The 19,804-nt window shown below is 43.5% G+C and overlaps 1 protein-coding gene across 4 annotated transcripts in view; it reads right to left on the minus strand.

The window, feature by feature from the left end:
* Window positions 1–4,696: 4,696 nt before the first annotated feature.
* Window positions 4,697–19,804, minus strand: part of POLQ (DNA polymerase theta) — a gene marked incomplete at its 5' end in the record, with an annotated part of 58,594 nt that continues 43,486 nt past the window's right edge. For 3 of the 4 annotated variants that reach the window (XM_084500802.1, XM_084500801.1, XM_084500800.1), the window contains 4 exons: window positions 4,697–5,186; window positions 15,085–15,200; window positions 16,924–17,077; window positions 18,525–18,649. In XM_084500802.1, the coding sequence (XP_084356928.1) occupies window positions 5,073–5,186; window positions 15,085–15,200; window positions 16,924–17,077; window positions 18,525–18,649 (509 nt within the window). In that variant the 3' untranslated portion in view covers window positions 4,697–5,072. The remainder of the gene's footprint in view (window positions 5,187–15,084; window positions 15,201–16,923; window positions 17,078–18,524; window positions 18,650–19,804) is intronic. The other variant, XR_014686258.1, reaches the window with a different exon arrangement.

The raw sequence follows: 19,804 nt of genomic DNA on the forward strand, positions 1-19,804 counted from the left end.
CCACTATTTACATCAATTAGACATTCCCTGTATTACCCGAATAGCTTCCTACATGAATATTTAGCAGAAATACTCTATTTATTATGCATATTGTATAAAATTATCACATATAGAAATGCTCTAAAACATATTCCTTTTATGGAAGCCATTTTACACCAAAATGTATTATAATGGAGATATGCATACAAAAAATATTTTTTTCAGTATACAATTTAAAAAGTGAAGAAAATAGTGCAGCTTCAGTAAAAGCTGTGTTCAACCTCAGGACTCCTCCATTTATAAGATGTGTGTATTGTAACAGAGGCAAAAAGCCAGATTTCATTTAATTCCACCCCTTAAATACCCTGGCATCTGCACATCATTTTTCATAACCTAAAGGTGAACTCAAGCACAGTATAATTCAGTCTTGAATGTTTTTTTGCCTTGGTATGGTCTTAGTAAGAACACACTCTCTCTCATTAAGGAACTACATGTGGCCATTTGTAGTCAACTCTTCATCTAGGTGTATAAGCAATAGTCATGTAAATGAGTGTTTCCATTCATGTGTTTTGTTTTGTGGTTAAATCAACAAATCAAACATTGTACTTTTTTTAAATAGCAACCAATGCTCAGATTCAGTGTCAAGGAAACGTGGACAGAGTATGCATTAACAAGTCGTTACCTGTATTTCACAATGAAGGCAGATCTGGGGTGAACCACACGCTCCTGTGCTAACCCTTTCCTGTTTCCACAGGTATCCTAAGACAGCACCACAAAAGGAAAACTAAGGCATCGTTAACTGAAGCTGTTTGAAGTTCCCAGTTTAAAAAATGAAAAAAAAAAAATGAAAAAAAAAAAAAGAGGGAAGGAAAATAAAGGAAAGAACTGATAACTAGTTGGTGTAGATCTCTTTTTTCAACCTGTACTCCTAGATTCTTTATAGTAGTTCAAAAGGTGAGTAGTTTATGTAAAGCTTTTGGATGGATCATATACTACTAACCAAGGAAAACAAAATCCAGCCACAGTTGTTGCTGAGGCGGGGATCGCCACATCCCTTCCTCCAACAGCTTGAACAGGGACAAAACCTGAACCCAGATAACACGCTTATACTTCACTGCATGCAGCTCATAATTGAAATATCCATCCCCAGAAACATTAACCTTGTACCTGGACTTCTTAGCCAATTGGCAGTACCCTTGTGTTGCTTCCACTGCAGGTTAAAAGCAGCCCTGTACAAGCTGAACTCTCAAAAGTGCAGAATCAAGCTAGTCTTTAAGGGCACTTACCAGCAATGGGATTCAGTTGCTGTGCCAGGAGAGGCTCAAAAATGTTAGCTGAAGCTACTGAGCTTCCAGTTCACGTTCCTTCTTTTCGGCTACAGATTTATAGGAAAAAATGGCAGAAGAATCTCTGCAAACTCTCTTCTTGATGAAATGCAAATAGAATGGGACAAAAGCAAAAGATCTAAAACAGGGGGTCTGTCTTGGGACTGATGCTCGTGATACCTTTATCCACGACATAGTGGGATCGAGTGCACCCTCAGCAGGTTTGCAGAGGGCACCAAGCTGAGTGGTGCAGTCGATACACCAGAAGGAAGGGAAGCCATCCACAGGGACCAGGTGAACCTAATGAGGGTCAGCAAGTCCAAGTGCAAGGTGCTGCCCCGGGGTTGGGGCAATCCCAGACATGAGGGCAGACTGGGTGGAGAACTCACTGAGAGCAGCCCTACAGAAAGACACCTGGGGGTTCTGGTGGACAAAAAGCTCACACACACACACACCATGGCAGGGGGTTAGCACTAGATGGTCTTTGAGGTCCCTTCCAACCCAAACCATTCTGTGGTACTGATGCCAGGTGTTCCTGCTACGGAGTATGGGGAAGTTCTGCCCAGTACTGGAAAGCCCAGAACTGGAAAGGGTTCAGTAGTAGCTGGAATCAAAATTTGAGCCATTTTGACAGGAGAGTGCATGTGAGCCGAGCAGAACAAGGCTGCTCAACAACCTATGGGAACAGGCTCTCCTTCTGAGAAGCTGGGTCACACGGGGCCACGTTATGTGAAGACAGCGCAGCCCTGGGGACCTCCACTATCTGTTAGGACTGGATCCTCTCCCGATTTCTTTCGGCAGGCAGACACCCACCTGCTGGTGCGTCAGCCAGGCAGCGCAGGGCACGGGACAGAACCAGGCAGCAACATCTCCACGCGTGCTGCACGACAAAGCTGCCACAATAACTGCAGCTTCCAACTCCTCCACAGCGTACATCCATCTTTTTCCTGGGCTGCCAGGCCACACTTACTGTGCACGCTCTGCAGTGCCAACAAAAGGCAGAAGTGGGCTGCAGAGACACCAACAACCTGAGGAACAGAGAGCAAACACACAGAGGCATCACAGCCTGGCCACGGAAGAGGAAGAGTGCCCCGCACTGCATTTATCTGGCCCTTAGCAAGAAAAAAGCCACGTTTACAGCTGGGCCTTGGCATGTCATAGGGTATAGGTGGGAAGGCAAAAATATGTAAGTAAGTAAATAATTCAGTCAGAAAATCTCTTTCTGGGTCACTTACCAGAAAATCACAGGTATTATTTTCAGCACAGTTCTCAGCAGTGCCTCTGCTTATCTTACCAAAGTCCTGTTCTGCTTCCCCTGCTCAGTCTCCTTAATAGTTAAAGTCTAATCAGAATTAGGGAATGTAAATAGCAGCAATCAGGCAGCAGCTCAGAACCAGTCCTAATATCATGACTCAAACACAGCAGCTGCCTCACTCACAGAGCAGTGGCCACCTTTTATCTTCCCATTTGCTCCAAATTACAGCTTAATTATAATGAATCCATCACGTTTGTTTATCAAAATAAGTTTAGTTCTGTGTCAATCATGTTATTGATTAGCATCTCCCTGTACAGAGAGCTTGCTGAGAAATACACGCGAGCTCCATCCTTCTGAAATCCTGAAGGGAGCGTGCAGGAGGCAAATATTGCAGTGTGCCAAGGAACAAGCAACTCAAATTACAGGAACTCCAGCGAGGCCTGAAATACAGCACAGGTGTGTCACCGCATGACACCCAGGAACAGGAACTCATTAGGCCTTGTGAATTGATAATGAATCCAACCCAACATCTTTACAGGCAGAGCACACAAATGGTCAGACGCCAGGGTGCCGAGGCTCAAATCTGTTAATAACAAAAGCTTTAAGAAGCCCAGAATAGAGAAGAAACAACTGTCTATCAAGCGAATGCCGTGGATAAAGAGCTCAGCCATCGGGTGACAGATGTGGAAGAACACCACTGCGTGGAGAGGGCAGGAAGGAAACAAAGAAATCTTGATGTAAAGTGAAGAAAACCAGAAATAAAAGCAGGAAGGAAGGTCAGCTGAGTGCTGAGAAGAGCGGTCAGGGCATCACCACCTGGGGCTTTGACTCAATACCACACATCCATTTTGCTGCACAACGGGCAGGTGGTGGATCAAAGTCCGGGATGTGACCTTTTGTGGGGGGGGGCCCCATTAACATCTTTTAAAACTCACCATGTGCTTGAAACCTCAGAGCCAGATACTTCTGATGCCAGGATAATGGCCACGCCAAAACCGCTGTATTTGAAGTTAACAAGCTCAAGCAGCAGTGCTCTCAGGCTGTTCAAAGCCGAGCGTGCATCATCTCAGATCAGGTTATAAAGGAAACTTCAAACGTACACTTCTTAAAAAGGATGCAGCAGAAGTTCGGAAATGAAAGGAGAATAATTAAGGGCTTGAAAATTTCTCACAGTAGGCAAGTATGGAAACCAGGGATTGTTTACTTTAGGGAGGAAATGCGGAAGAGAAGACACAATAAAGTAAATAGAGACAAAGAAGATGACAAGAGGCACCTGTCCTCCCCTTCCTTGTAACACACAATGGCCATACGATGAAGGTAACAGAACTCAAGATAAGGCACTGCATGAAAGTGAATAAAAATATCTGAGCTTGTACAGCTATTGCACAAATCTGGAAGGAAAACGAAATCACACAACATGAGGCTTAGCCGGACCAGGAGAGTAACACCAAACGTTGGCAGGTTAATTCCTTGCGAGCTCCTTCCTTGCTCTTTTGAAGCACCTGATCCTGCTGCTCTGAGTCAGCCTCGGGGCTGGCTCCATCTGAGAAGCCCAAACTCCCAGAAAAATCTCCCTGCCTGACCACAGGGACACCGTCAGAGGCACTGTAGCAAAGCACAGGATAAAATCTGAGCAACTTTCAGCAAGGCTACCAAGGTGAGGCTGCCCGAAGAGACTGGCCTCTGAAGACCCACAGGTCACCCACCAGCCAGCGAAACCTCATTAACGCAACAGCCTTCAAACACCAGGCGAGGCTGTCGCTTGAGCCAGCCAGACTGAGCTGTTTTTCTTACAGCATGAATTGCAGTTAAGTTTTTAACCAATAAATTGGGTTTCACTCTTCAAAATGAAGGATTTTGCTGGAGACTTTGTGTTAACTACAAGAGTCCAAACAATATCCCTGCAAGGTAGCAGTAGGACGAATTACACTGGTCAATCACCAACACACTTTCCGAAAAGTCAGAGGCCAGCCAGGCACCAGCTGCTCAGTGCAGCTATAAAGCCATTTCTGCACGTGAATACCAGCAAGAGAATTAATTACAGAATGATCCTAGCAGATGCCTACAAAATTCAACATTAATTGCAAACACCGTGACATTTTTGTCCTGTACACAATTACACACAAGAACTTCCAAATAATCTCTGTGCTTTGTTTTAATTAAATAATCCAGCTCATTTCATACGCCATAAATTCATTAGGCTTTGGGCTTTGTTTTAAATTACAAGAACAAGCATATTTTAACAATTAATTTAAATAGTGTGCTTTTAGCAATAATAATTTCCACAGTTCCGTAAACATGTCTCACAGCACCATCTGACCTTTGAAAGGTTTGGCTCAGAGAATTCATACCAGCTTCCACAAACCATGGCAGATGACAGTTTGCAACGATGTCCATAGAAACCCAAGCAGGAGAACTGCACCGTGAGCAGGTCTCTCACTGCCTGCGAGTGTGCTGGTCCTTGCCTCAACCAGTCCATGGCATCTTCCACATCCAAGAAAGCTGTTTCATGTCTACAGCTCCAGGTCCTGCAGGTCTCCCCAGCTAGGTCCAATTTTCACTTTAACATTCAGTTTTACTGAGAGCTTGACAGCGTTTTCCATCTCGTGCTTGACAATCTGAGCTACCTGTAAGAAAACACACATCAGATGTTGCAGTGTTGTGTAGAAGCCCAATGTACACCACCTCAATGCTCTGCTTTCATGTCAATAGATGGGTGGACATCTGCAGCTCTTCCGTTTATTTTGTACTGATGGGAATGTAAAATGTAACAGAACATTTTAATCCTTATTAGAGTTTATGGACAGATAAGTGTTCAAAACAAATAACATTTTATGCATTACAGAGTTGGGACTGGCTCCACATTGTTTAAGATTACTTTAAAAAAAAGCATGAGTAAGTTTCCATTAAATACTTGAGACTTCTGCACTCTCCTCTTTCACCCAGCTGCATAATTCTGAGTGTTTCATGGAGTCTGTTCTGAAAACATCAGTGTTCAGAGAGCAACACGCAAACCAAATAAACCAGAGGCAAAGAACTGCGCTCCTCCTCATCATGTCAGCATGAGAGGCACTCTGAAACAAACACTACAAAGTGCTGGGAAAGCAGATCACACTCCGTGCAATGTTAGAAACTGCTCAGGTTTGCCCTCAGTTTTGTTGAGGCAACTTCAACTTGCTGCCCTCCAAAGGTATTTCTAAGAAAACATTCATTTAAGTGCACAGTTAAGGGCCTGGAAGATATTTTTGCTTGTGACTTTTAGGATTGTAAGAGACTGGATTTTTTTTTCTGACGGTAAATACCTACCATGGATAAAAGGACACTCTTCCTAACCCAAGACCCACGTGGAGTCCAGCCTGCCCGGTTTGCTTATGAGAATGAATCTTTCAATCCACACTCATCCCATCCCTCACTGGTACCCACAAGGAGAAATTTCTTCGTAAATTTTTACAGGGGAATGGAGGGAGGTGCAGAGGAGATCATAGCACAAGTTTACAACAGCGTTATTAGGTAGAGGGAGATCTGTCTTCCGAAATCCTACACCTTACATATCACATTTCAAAATGATCCCTATAACCTAGAAAAATGCTTTGAAATAGGATGTAATTCAGTACAGACAAGTACAGAGTAGGAGGGAACAGAATAGAAAACTAGGATAGTCTACTGTCCAAAAATAAGATGAAAAATACCTGTCTGAACAGGAAAAAAAAGGAGTTACCAGAGATTAAAAACTGAACAGGCCTTAAGCAAGGCGTACCTTTGTAGGAAAGAAAACAAATGCAGTTGGAAAAAGAAAATGTTGCTTGTGTGATACACACACCAATTTCCCACTCTACCCAAAACTACTACAGCCTTGATTAAGTTTTGGGCCCAGTATTTTCAAAAGAAACATGAACCATACAGAGGGAGATTCTCTGAAAACAGCCACACGTCCAGCAAGAAACATCAAATTCCTTCAAACTCCTCCTTGCCAGGGCCTGCTTCACAAGCCAATTTCTACCATCTGTGGTAATATTACCACAATCTTGCTGTTGTGACAAGCTCTGAAACCTCCCCCCTTTCACTTTGACATTCTGCACAGACCAGGAAAGCCCTCATACCTCCTTTTCCTTTTCCACACCTTTAGCACAAGAAACAACAGGTGTTACTCCAATTTAGTTCTCTAAAAGAAGCAACCGAGCTCACTGATAGACTGCAAATCAAACGAATGATCACTAGCATTATTTATCTTACAATAAATGGTAAGGATACTATGCTGACTGGAAGACAAATTCCTAGGTATATGGAAAGATATTTTTAGTTTTCTTCTGTGCAGTTTTGCAGCTGAAACTAAGCTGCAGCCAGCACCAACCATGGGACAACACCAACTTTTTTGAATACAAACCCTTATTGCATCCAAGGGGTGCACAGAATCGCAGAATATCCTAAATTGGAAGGGACCCACAAGGATCATCGAGTCCAAGTCCTGGCTACACACATAGGACCACCAAAAAATCAGACCATATGTCTGAGAACGTTGTTCAAATGCTTCTTGAACTCCATCAGGTTTGGTGACTTGCCCATTTCCTCAGGGAGCCCATCCCAGTGCCCGGCCACTCTCTCAGTGAGGAACCTTTCCCTAGCCCCCAGCCTGACCCTCCCCTGTCCCAGCTCCATGCCGTTCCCTCAGGTCCTGTCGCTGTCCCCAGAGAGCAGAGCTCAGCGCTTGCCCCTCCACTCCCCTCGTGAGGGAGCTGCAGGCCACCATGAGGCCTCCCCTCGGCCTGCTCTGCTCGGGGCTCAACAAACCAAGGGGCCTCAGCTGCTGCTCATACATCTTGTCCTCCAGACCCTTCACCATTTTTGTAGCCCTCCTTTGGACACTCACTAATATTTTTATGTCCTTCTTACAGTGTTGTGCCCAAAACTGCACTAAGTAATCAAGGTGAGGCCACACAAGTGCAGATCAGAGCGGGACAATCACCTCCCATGACTGACTAGCGATGCTGTGCTCGATGCACCCCAGGACACGGTTGGCCCTCCTGGCCACCAAGGCACCCTGCTGGCTCAGATTCAGCTTGGCCTCGATCAAAAGGATCAAAGGAAACTGTGAGAGACAGTATTGAAAGCTTTACTGAAATCCAAAATAATTACATCAAATGGCTTCCCTTGGTCAACCAGATGGGTGATCCTGTCATAAAAGGAAATTAAGTTCATTAACAGGACCTTCCCCTCCTGAACCCGTTTTGGCTGTGACCAGTGACTGCACTGTCCTTCAGGTGTTTTTCAATAATTCCCAGAATAATTTTCTCCATCATTTTACCAGGCGCTGAAGTGAGACTGACAGGTCTGTAATTACCACGGTCTTCTTTCTTGCCCTTGACTTACAGTACAATACTTGTGCATTACTTACAGTATAATAAAACTTTTGTGCCAGCAAGATCAAAAAAAAAAAACCTCACCAACACAGAAACCAAAAAATGCCCACTTTTTAGTAAAATGAATATTGCAGCTCAAAAGGGATAATGAATTCAGGCCCTGCTTCCAGTGAGGGCTTGAGAGGGAGAGATTTAATAGATCCTTTCAAACCTGTAACTTTCCACTATAGCACAATTCTAATGCTGCATTTGAAGGGAGAACAGGCAGTATTATCACACAAAAAAAGATCCTTTCTGGCCCTAAAAGCGATTAAACAAAGGGGTAAGAAGTACAGTGTTGCTTCAGCTAGAAAGAAAAAAAAACCTTGAAAAGCATGCAAGCTAAATCTGGAACACAAGTCCAAGTCTGGGAAATATGTACATACTCTGTTTTAAGTGACTGTCCACAGAATCTATATGGGCTGAAGTATATCTAAAGGAAACTGGAGAAGCTGGTAATAATTGTCTGTCCTGGTTTCAGTTAGCACAGAATTAATTTTCTTCCTAGTAGCTGGTGGAATGCTGTGTTTTGGCTTAGAATGAGAAGAGTGCTGATAACACCCCGATGCTTTAATTGTTGCAGAGCAGTGCTTATACTAAGCCAAGGACATCTCAGCCTTTGCTCTGTCCTGCCAACGGGCAGGCTGGGGGGTGCAGTAAGAGCTGGGAGGGGACAGACCCAGGACAGGTGACCCAAACTAGCCAAAGGGGTATTCCATACCATCTGACGTCATGCTAAACAATATATAGGGGTGGCTAGCCGGGGGGAGGGGGCCGGACTGCTCGGGGTTAGGCTGGGCATCGGTCAGCGGGTGGTGAGCAATTGCATTGTGCATCACTTGTTTGTACATACTATTATTACTTTCGTATTATCACCATTGTATCATCATTATTATTATTGTTATTATTATTTTGTTATTTTTTTTTTCTTTTTTTCTGTCTTATTAAACTGTCTTTATCTCAACTCACGGGCTTCACTTTCCATTTCTCTCCCCCGTCCCAGAGAGGGAGGGGGGAGGGTGAGCGAACGGCTGCGTGGTGTTTAGCTGCCGGTCGGGTTAAACCACGACAGTCTTTTTGGCGCCCAACGTGGGGCCCGAAAGGTTGAGATAACGGCAGATCTGATCAGAGTGTGTTAAACTAAAATTGGTGTAAGGATTAGACCTGCTTAATAGTCACTTGTCATGATGCTGATTGCTTTAATCACAACTCTGCTGCGCCTGTTTTCAAAATTGAGTATTATAGTACATTATTTTCCGTATTTGCTCTCTGTAGTGTTGTTTCTCCTCTCCGGGCCCTGGTTTCAGACCATTATGGTACTAAGTGTTATAGCAATGGCTTATGAGACGATAAGATATCTGGTCATGACTCTAACTTGGTATTTATACTCAGTAACATCGTGGACTCTGTACTTTGGAAACAGCATCTTGGGAACTATTAGCAATTATACCTATTGTTTTTCTCCATTAGAGAGTCAATCTGTGGAGGGGAAAGGGGAGGATATTTTTCCTTACTTGCTTACTCTCCCTTTCTCCTTCACCACCCCTGTATCCTCCTGGGTCACTCTGCCTTCCTCCTTCACCACCCTCTTATCCCCTGAGCTTGTCACAATAGCTCTCCAAGATATTGAATATTTCTGGAATACTCAGAATACCATAGTCTTGTTGTTCTGCCTCATGAATGCACTTCAGATTCTGCTTAAAGTTAAACAACTACTTATGAAGCTCATCCGGAGATCTGCCCGGAAGCAGTATAGTTGTGGGTGGCAGGGAGTATGGGTGGATATGGGCAGGCATCTAGAGCAGTTGGCACCCCCAGTGTGTTGGAAATTCACCCCTGAACAATGGCAAAATCCTCAAAAACTGGCAGAATGCTTGAAAAAAAGGTGTAATGATTCTGGCAGTTCCAAAGTAACACAAATCATTGTAACGTGCTGGGGCCTGGCTCATGCCATCGAGCTATAAAGGACCAGAGCCCATCTATATTTGTGGAGTGACAGGGGGATCTCAGCAGTTGACTGTATTGGAGGCTGAAGTGAGTCTGACTGGGAATGAGTGGGAAAAGCACCGCATTGTGACTGGTCCGGATGCTCCATGTATCCTTGGCATAGACTATCTTAGAAGAGGATACTGCAAGGACCCAAAAGGGTTCCGGTGGGCTTTTGGTATTGCTGCCTTAGAGACAGAGGGCATTAAACAATTATCTACCTTGCCTGGTCTCTCAGAGGACCCCTCTGTTGTGGGGTTGCTGAGGGTCGAAGAACAGCAAGTGCCAATTGCTACCACAACTGTGCACCGGCGGCAATATCGCACCAACCGAGACTCCCTGATTCCCATCCATAAGCTAATTCGTCAATTGGAGAGCCAAGGAGTGATCAGCAAGACTCATTCACCTTTCAATAGTCCCATATGGCCAGTGCGAAAGTCTAATGGCGAGTGGAGACTAACAGTGGACTATCGCGGCCTGAACGAAGTCACGCCACCACTGAGTGCTGCAGTGCCGGACATGCTGGAACTTCAGTATGAACTTGAATCGAAGGCAGCCAAGTGGTACGCCACAATTGATATCGCTAATGCATTTTTCTCCATCCCTCTAGCAGCAGAGTGCAGGCCACAATTTGCCTTCACTTGGAGGGGAGTCCAATATACTTGGAATAGGCTGCCCCAGGGGTGGAAACACAGCCCTACCATTTGCCATGGGCTGATCCAGTCTGCACTAGAGCAGGGGGAAGCTCCTGAACACCTGCAGTACATCGATGACATTATTGTGTGGGGTGACACAGCAGAGGAAGTTTTCGAGAAAGGGAAGAAAATAGTCCAAATCCTTCTGAAAGCCGGTTTTGCCATAAAACAAAATAAAGTCAAAGGACCTGCACGGGAGATCCAGTTTTTAGGAATAAAATGGCAAGATGGACGTTGTCAAATCCCAATGGATGTGATCAACAAAATAACAGCTATGTCTCCACCAACTAACAAAAAGGAAACACAGACTTTCCTAGGTGTTGTGGGGTTTTGGAGAATGCACATCCCAAATTACAGTCTGATTGTAAACCCACTCTACCAAGTAACTCGTAAGAAGAATGAGTTTGAATGGGGCCCTGAACAACGACAAGCCTTTGAACAAATCAAGCAGGAAATAGTCCATGCAGTAGCCCTTGGGCCAGTTCGAACAGGACCAGATGTAAAGAATGTGCTCTACACTGCAGCCGGGGAGAACGGCCCCACCTGGAGCCTCTGGCAGAAAGAACCTGGGGAAACTCGAGGTCGGCCTCTGGGGTTTTGGAGTCGGGGATACAGAGGATCTGAGGCCCGCTATACTCCAACTGAAAAGGAGATATTGGCAGCATATGAAGGAGTTCGATCTGCTTCGGAGGTGGTCGGTACTGAAGCGCAGCTCCTCCTAGCACCCCGATTACCGGTACTAGGCTGGATGTTCAAGGGAAGGGTCCCCTCTACGCATCATGCAACTGATGCTACATGGAGCAAGTGGGTTGCACTGATTACTCAGCGGGCTCGAATAGGAAACCCCAGTCGCCCAGGAATATTGGAAGTGATCATGGACTGGCCAGAAGGCAAATACTTTGGGATATCATCAGAGGAGGAGGTGGGTCGTGCTGAAGAAGCCCCACTGTACAACCAGTTGCCAGAGAATGAAAAGAAATATGCCCTGTTCACTGATGGGTCCTGTCGTATTGTGGGGAAGCATCGGAGATGGAAGGCTGCTGTATGGAGCCCTACACGGCGAGTTGCAGAAGCTGCTGAGGGAGAAGGTGAATCGAGTCAGTTTGCAGAAGTGAAGGCCATTCAGCTGGCTTTAGACATTGCTGAACGAGAAAAATGGCCAGTTCTCTATCTCTACACCGATTCATGGATGGTAGCAAATGCCCTGTGGGGATGGTTACAGCAATGGAAGCAAAACAACTGGCAGCGTAGGGGCAAACCTATCTGGGCTGCTGCATTGTGGCAAGATATTGCTGCTCGGGTAGAGAACCTGGCTGTGAAAGTACGCCACGTAGATGCTCATGTGCCCAAGAATCGGGCTACTGAAGAACATCAAAACAACCAGCAGGTGGATCAGGCTGCTAAGATTGAAGTAGCTCAGGTGGACCTGGATTGGCAGCATAAAGGTGAATTATTTATAGCCCGATGGGCCCATGACACCTCAGGCCATCAAGGTAGAGATGCAACATACAGATGGGCTCGTGATCGAGGGGTGGACTTGACCATGGACGCTATAGCACAGGTTATTCATGACTGTGAAACATGTGCTGCAATCAAGCAAGCCAAACGGTCAAAGCCTCTTTGGTATGGAGGACGATGGCTGAAATATAAATATGGAGAGGCCTGGCAGATTGATTACATCACACTCCCTCAAACTCGCAATGGCAAGCGCCACGTACTTACAATGGTGGAAGCAACCACCGGATGGCTGGAAACATATCCTGTGCCTCATGCTACCGCCCGGAACACCATCCTGGGCCTTGAAAAGCAAGTCCTATGGCGACATGGCACCCCAGAAAGAATAGAATCAGACAATGGGACTCACTTCCGAAACAACCTTATAGACACTTGGGCCAAAGAACATGGTATTGAATGGGTGTATCACATCCCCTATCATGCACCAGCCTCCGGGAAAGTTGAACGATACAATGGCCTGTTAAAGACTACCTTGAAAGCAATGGGCGCTGGGACGTTCAAAAACTGGGATACGCATTTGGCAAAGGCCACCTGGTTAGTCAATACTAGGGGATCTACCAACCGAGCTGGACCTGCCCAATCAAACCTGTTACGTACTGTAGATGGGGATAAAGTTCCTGTAGTGCATGTAAAAAATATGCTGGGTAAAACAGTCTGGGCTACTCCTGCCTCAGGAAAAGGCAAACCTATTCGTGGAATTGTTTTCGCTCAGGGACCTGGATATACTTGGTGGGTGATGCAAAAGAACGGAGAGGTCCGGTGTGTACCTCAAGGAGATTTAATACTGGGTGAGAATAGCCCATGAACTGAATTGCACCATGTTAAATAGTATATTATACTGTATGTTATCACTACCATGATTACTATAGGTGACTAATTAGAATGTATGGAAAAGAGTGTAACCTGAGCATGACATAAATGGTATGGAATAAGGGGTGGATAGATGTCCTGGTTTCAGTTAGCACAGAATTAATTTTCTTCCTAGTAGCTGGTGGAATGCTGTGTTTTGGCTTAGAATGAGAAGAGTGCTGATAACACCCCGATGCTTTAATTGTTGCAGAGCAGTGCTTATACTAAGCCAAGGACATCTCAGCCTTTGCTCTGTCCTGCCAACGGGCAGGCTGGGGGGTGCAGTAAGAGCTGGGAGGGGACAGACCCAGGACAGGTGACCCAAACTAGCCAAAGGGGTATTCCATACCATCTGACGTCATGCTAAACAATATATAGGGGTGGCTAGCCGGGGGGAGGGGGCCGGACTGCTCGGGGTTAGGCTGGGCATCGGTCAGCGGGTGGTGAGCAATTGCATTGTGCATCACTTGTTTGTACATACTATTATTACTTTCGTATTATCACCATTGTATCATCATTATTATTATTGCTATTATTATTTTTGTTATTTTTTTTTCCTGTCTTATTAAACTGTCTTTATCTCAACTCACGGGCTTCACTTTCCATTTCTCTCCCCCGTCCCAGAGAGGGAGGGGGGAGGGTGAGCGAACGGCTGCGTGGTGTTTAGCTGCCGGTCGGGTTAAACCACGACATTGTCCTTGAAGTTAAGGCTGTTACTGAAAAAATAAAATAAATAAGTATAAATAAATAATACTCAAACCCACTCACTTGGACCTGGTTCTGCTGGGGACACCATGATAACTTGGATTTAGCATCTAAAGATGTAAAAGTCTATACTCCAGAGGGAGTTCAGTTTTCTACAGAATCAAAATTAGGTGCCTTTTCATCTCTGAAATAGCCTGATTGGATTGAAGAAGCAGGTGTCTGATCACAGTTGGCAAAATGAACAGAATCTAGAGCTGGGATTCAGAAGAAAAATATTAAACCCTTTGTTCTTCAGAAAGTTGAAAAAAATTGCTCAGACCAGTCACTACTACTGAAAGCTCTCTCAGACTAAGTTATTGCTTGCCACCAGGAAATGGTCTTCTGTCATTACAAATGTGTATGGGCAGAAAAAAAGCAGGAGAATGACATCCCCTAGATACGGGAGCTCACCCTGCGAGCCTTCCTGGATTTGTGCTTTGGACTTGTGAAAACACTTAGATGCCAGCATACAGGCTTGCTACTAAAAGCTATCACAGGCACTGATGTACCCAGGCACCAGAGTGCCTACACAGTGGAAGAGCACACAGAGATATATACGCACATGAAATGTATCTTAAGTCCATGCAACATACTTCCTTTATCTAGCATGCTGCTAACCATAATCACAGAATCACAGAATTTCTAGGTTGGAAGAGACCTCAAGATCATCGAGTCCAACCTCTGAGCTAACACTAACAAGTCCTCCACTAAACCATATCACTAAGCTCTACATCTAAACGTCTTTTAAAGACCTCCAGGGATGGTGACTCCACCACTTCCCTGGGCAGCCCGTTCCAATGCCTAACAACCCTTTTGGTAAAGAAGTTCTTCCTAACATCCAACCTATACAGAATAATAATCTTACCAGAAAGATGGGTACGTAGGGAACAAACAAACAGTACCAAAAGCACAGAGTCCTCCTTTCCCTACACAGACTACAAACTACAGAGGTAACAACACACAGAGCTAGGCAACAGAAGACAGGAGAATAAAGAGGGAGACAAAAATTCCTCCAAACTCCGGGAATTTCCACATGAGAAAATCTTCCCCTTGCAGCTATCCACGATACTGAGCTATTTCACTCACTGAGTCATGAACTGCTGCTACAGGCAGCAAAGCACACACTGGAAAATAAGCTATGAACTTCACCCATGGGAATGGTTCATGTCTGAAAATAAAGTAATCAAGAATACAGACATAGTTTTTCATCCAATTTAACATTTCTTTCACAGACCTTTTAGCACACATGAAAAGAGAATCCATCCTAGTAAGAAGGCCTGTTTGAAACGTTGTAATGCTGCAGATAGTTTAAAAAAAAAAATACAACTGAACAGCTGTACCTGGATCACATCATCCTCTGCAACTTCATAGAGGAGCTCGTCATGGAGTTGGAGGATAAAGAAACCTCCGGTGATGGGATGTAGCATCCCTCTGTTTCTCTTCCTGGATAGCCTTCCTGCACAGATGAAGAGCACAGTTCATTAGATATCACCATGCAGAGGCGTGTTTTTGTAATCAAAAAACGTTCACACATTCCTAATGCTAAGAAAAAGAACACGAGGAACTTTAAAATGAAAAAGCCCATGCCTAAAGATAAAAACAGAAAACATTACTATCCTATCAATATTTGTACAGCTACCGAGGGAAAAACGTTAAATGAAAAACATTTTAGATATAAACATTTCAGCCTTAATTTATAAAGATGTGAATCAGAACAAAAACAAGAGGCAGTTGTGTCTCCTGAACCATCTGTTTTAAAAGTAAATTTTAAACAAAATCATGTCAAGTTTAATCAGAAGTTGGTTTATAATGTTCCCTGGCATTGAATTAGGATTCTGCTTTTCTTCCAAAATCATTTTAATGGCTAGTCTAAAAGGCAGTAGCCTCCTCCCAAATGCAGTTATCTGAAACTGTAGCTACTACTCCTGAGTTAAAAAAAAAAAAAAAAAAAAAGAGAGAGAGAGAGAACAAAAAAAAAAGAGCAGTTTTTGAATAAGCAATAAGCAGCTGACAAAAACAGGATCCTGGTAGATCTTGCCTGCCAAAAATAAGACAGAACAAACAGTTCCATAGTAAAAGCTGAAAACAAACAAAAATCCACCACACATGCATCAGACTCAAAAGTTATTTATTTCTCAGGTTAGCTAACAGGAGGACTCCAGTTCACAACTACAGGAAGGGTTTCACCCCATCAGTTCCTCACACAAACCTCACACTCAACACAGCTGCATCAAGAAGACACATGACACAGCACGCATCTCTGACGGGAAAGGCATCACAGCTTGCTGAAAGGGAATTCTTTCAAATTTTTAAAACAGCTAATATTAGAGGATGAAAAAGAGTCACAAATGCATCTACTCTCCCTGGCCAAAGATCAGGAGTTTCTGCTCCTGGAGAGGTACGTTGCTGCTAGGCACATGCTTTCCATACACTGCAGACCTCTGAATCTTGCCTCTCTAAAATAAAACTCCCTGATGTTTTTAGAGGTTTGACAACTATTTATTTTTCCTTCTCATGCCTACAAATCAGAGTCTTCATATTAAGACAGCTTTGTGCTTCAGGCTGAAGAGCTATCAAGAAAATATAGAATTCTGTTCCTTATGTTATCTTTCTAAAAACATATGATTGATTCACTGTCTACACTATGCTAAAAAAAAAAAAAAAAAAGAGGCCTCGTAGCACTCCTCTGGGAATGAGTACCCAAGTGCAGCTTTATTATCTGCAGCCAGAATAAATTTATGCTGGTAAATGCTTTATTATAACAATATTGTGGAGCCTCAGTACATCAAAGTTTAACAAATGCCAGACTTAATTCTAAACAAACAAAAAAAATATATGTTTTTGGAACTAGAAGTTGTTCCACTCCATCTTCTTACTCCTTTTGAAGCCAGTATATCTGCTCAGTTTCTCCTTCCTACTTTTGAACAAATCTGTAGTGGCATCACAGACTGTATCACAAAGGAACTCCAATTACCAACCTTTGCAACATCATCTTTGAGACAACTGGGGTTTCTCCCTCTCTCCTTACAACTCATTTGCCCATTAAGCAGAGACTTAATACAGTCAGAAAATAAAATCTGTCTCCCACCCAATGCCCTTAAGCTTTTTTTGGGTGATTTTTTTTTCCATTTGTAAACACTGAAAGTTTCCCTCAGGGGGGAAGGAAGAGGTCCATATACCTGTTTTATCTCTTTGGAACAAGCTCTCCAGATGCCCATGGGACTTGATCACAGAAGAGAAAGCTTCCAGGCGTCTCTGAATGTTCACAGTGGCTGTTTTGACAATGTCTGCAGCAGATCCCTGAACAGTTGTATTTACAGCCTGACGCTCTGCCTAAACAAAGACACTTGTTCTCAAAACCCACCCAAAAAAATAAATCTAATGCAGCATGCCACACGTACTTCATTAAAAATACAAAATATTTGACCAAGTACAGGCATGGTAAAACCTCCAGAGTTTATCATATACGCACAAGACATTACAGACTAGCTTCATGCACAGTATTTCTCCAGATGACTGAAAAGAGCAGCATATCCACAAATTTAAGATGTATTGGCATCAGGGGCAATAGCCTGAAAAGTCACAAGCTTGAAGAGGGAGAAGCATATACACATGGTTACAGCCTTTCATGAGGACCAGAAAAATCTCGTTGCAAATCCAAGGACCATGAGACACTTCTGCCTATCTTCAAAACAATCAGGAATGGATAATTATCAGTCATATTGCATCTAACCATAACTCCCAGCTGTACAAAACCACACCAGATCACTTTGACACGACAGTGTTTTTTTCCACACAAGAAAATTCTCTGCCATTCCCCTTCTCAGGCAAGAAATCTGTATTCACAGGGTCTTCTCTGTCTCTCAGATCAGAACTGAAATGTTTACAAAACGTTATGAGGAAACTGAAATGAAAGTGAAGATAATTCATTAATTGGTCTTTGATTTATTCTTTTAAATCTTATTGAAGTCGAACAGAAGGTACATCTACAAAGCTTCATATTGAAGTATCCTTCAGATGAAATAGTCAAATCATCTCAAAAAATAAAAAACTTTTTTTTTTTTTTTTAAACATCTCCTTGTTTCCCTTTCAACTACTCAGAGTACAAACTCCTCCACCCTCTCCATCTTCCACTCCAGTCTTTAATTCCACACAACCTGATTCATCTTCCTACTGAGAAATATAATGCCTCCTCCCCACAGAAATGCACCAACGCCTCTCCAGGGAGTCAATTCACTCTTACTGAAGTACAGCATCTATGACAGCTGTGTCCAAAATGACCTTGAGAATAATGCCAACGTGTAGGTGTATATTAAATAAATATTTATCTAACAAGGTAGAGCAATTTTCCTCTGAGAGTATATAAGAAAAGAAACAAATACCCCAATATAGGACTTTAAATCCTCTTTCTTATTCAAGTGCTGAAAGAGTATAACATGCAAAGACCTCTGAGTGGGAAGAGTTAAACCACATCACTGTGTGGGGGCTTTTTAAAATCATGTCCGCTTACATCAATAAATTACTCATTCTAGTTCCAAATGGGAGTTATGAAGTGAGGTTAGCACAGTGATGACAGCAGCACACCCAGTCACAGAATACTTACGTCAAACAGATCATGACAAAAGCTTTGTTATTCAGAGAACAACTGAGGAAACAATGAACTACGTGAGAAGTGGAAGGTCATGACCAAAATGGCTCGTAGACCCTCTAAAAACACAGTTATGGATACGTATAAAAACCTAACATGAAAAGAAAAAGGAAAGTACTGCACTCAACATACGTGAGCTTTACTGTAGGGATTTGGATCTCCAATAGCTGGCAGGTATCTCCGTCTTCCCAGGATGGTCTGCACAAACCCGTCTCTTCTGCAGCTCCTTACTGTCTCCCTCAAGAATTTCTGAATCCCTGTGAAAGAGAAAGTTTTCACCAAGACAGCTGATGTTCCACTTTGACTCCTCACTGAGGTCAGTGAAAGCAGCCTGGGAAACCCAAGCAGCACAAAGGTATTTCTTTACATTTCCTAGACCCTGTCAGTGATGGGGTCAAAAGCACATGATCACTTATTCAGCCTGTTCTCAGCTCTGCTGGGAAACTTATTAAGACTTTTGAGGTGGAAGAGAGTGCACAGTGTCAGGATATCTGGCTGTGCAAAAGGAGGTAGGAAGTCATTTCTGCACAGTGGCCAGGCACAGAGAATCATACATGGATTATTGCTAATGAAGAGGTCAGGACCTGGAACAGCACTGGAAAGACAAGTAGCAGGAAGGGGGTAAGTTTAAAGCAGAAGTCAGAGCTCTTGTTGCCTCAGGTTGCCTGACTTCAGGCTGTGTCGCTTCAAATTCTAAGATAAAAACTCACCCACCTGTGCTCTGCAAGGGAAGGAGCCAATCCATCAAAGGTGTTAAAAAGAAACTTAGGTCAATGAAAGGTGAGACATGGAAGAGTCTCTATCACTGTAAGTTCAGGTAACAACTGCACCGAAGTGGAAAAAGTTGACTTCAGATGGTTACTTTCCAAGGTTTACAAAATATAAAACATAAAAGGAGCTATTCGAGATCAAGACTGACAGCATTAGTCAATCCATTAGGTATGTAATTTAGCAATGGCAATACACAGAAGTGAAAATTCATAGGAAGTGAAATTACAATCTATGGTCTTTGCACACTGCAGGGTTTGTGTGACTGAATGTGTACTGAGGGGGGAGGAAGCAGCAAGTCATTTCTAGTGGTCTTTGAAGGAGAGACTATCCAGAAGTTACTGGACACTAAACACACTCATAATAGGAAACCATTCTTCATCATTTGTCTCCTAAAGAAGCAAATCCTGAATCTTCAGAACTTAATTTTCCAGCTCATTTCTAAGTTTTATGATTACAACTACCTGTGTCTCCTCCCGCTTGCCCTCTGTTCATTTTCTGATTGTAGCTCTACTCTTAGCTTTCCTAAAAATTAACATGCTTACATACTTCTTAGAAACACAACAATATTTTTTTACAAAGTACGAGAGAGCTAATTTGAGCAGATGGATAAAAATGTAAGTTATAAGAAAAGCAGTTTAAAA

This window comes from Aythya ferina (genome assembly GCF_964211825.1).
Source record: "Aythya ferina genome assembly, chromosome: 1".
Lineage (NCBI taxonomy): Eukaryota > Metazoa > Chordata > Aves > Anseriformes > Anatidae > Aythya > Aythya ferina.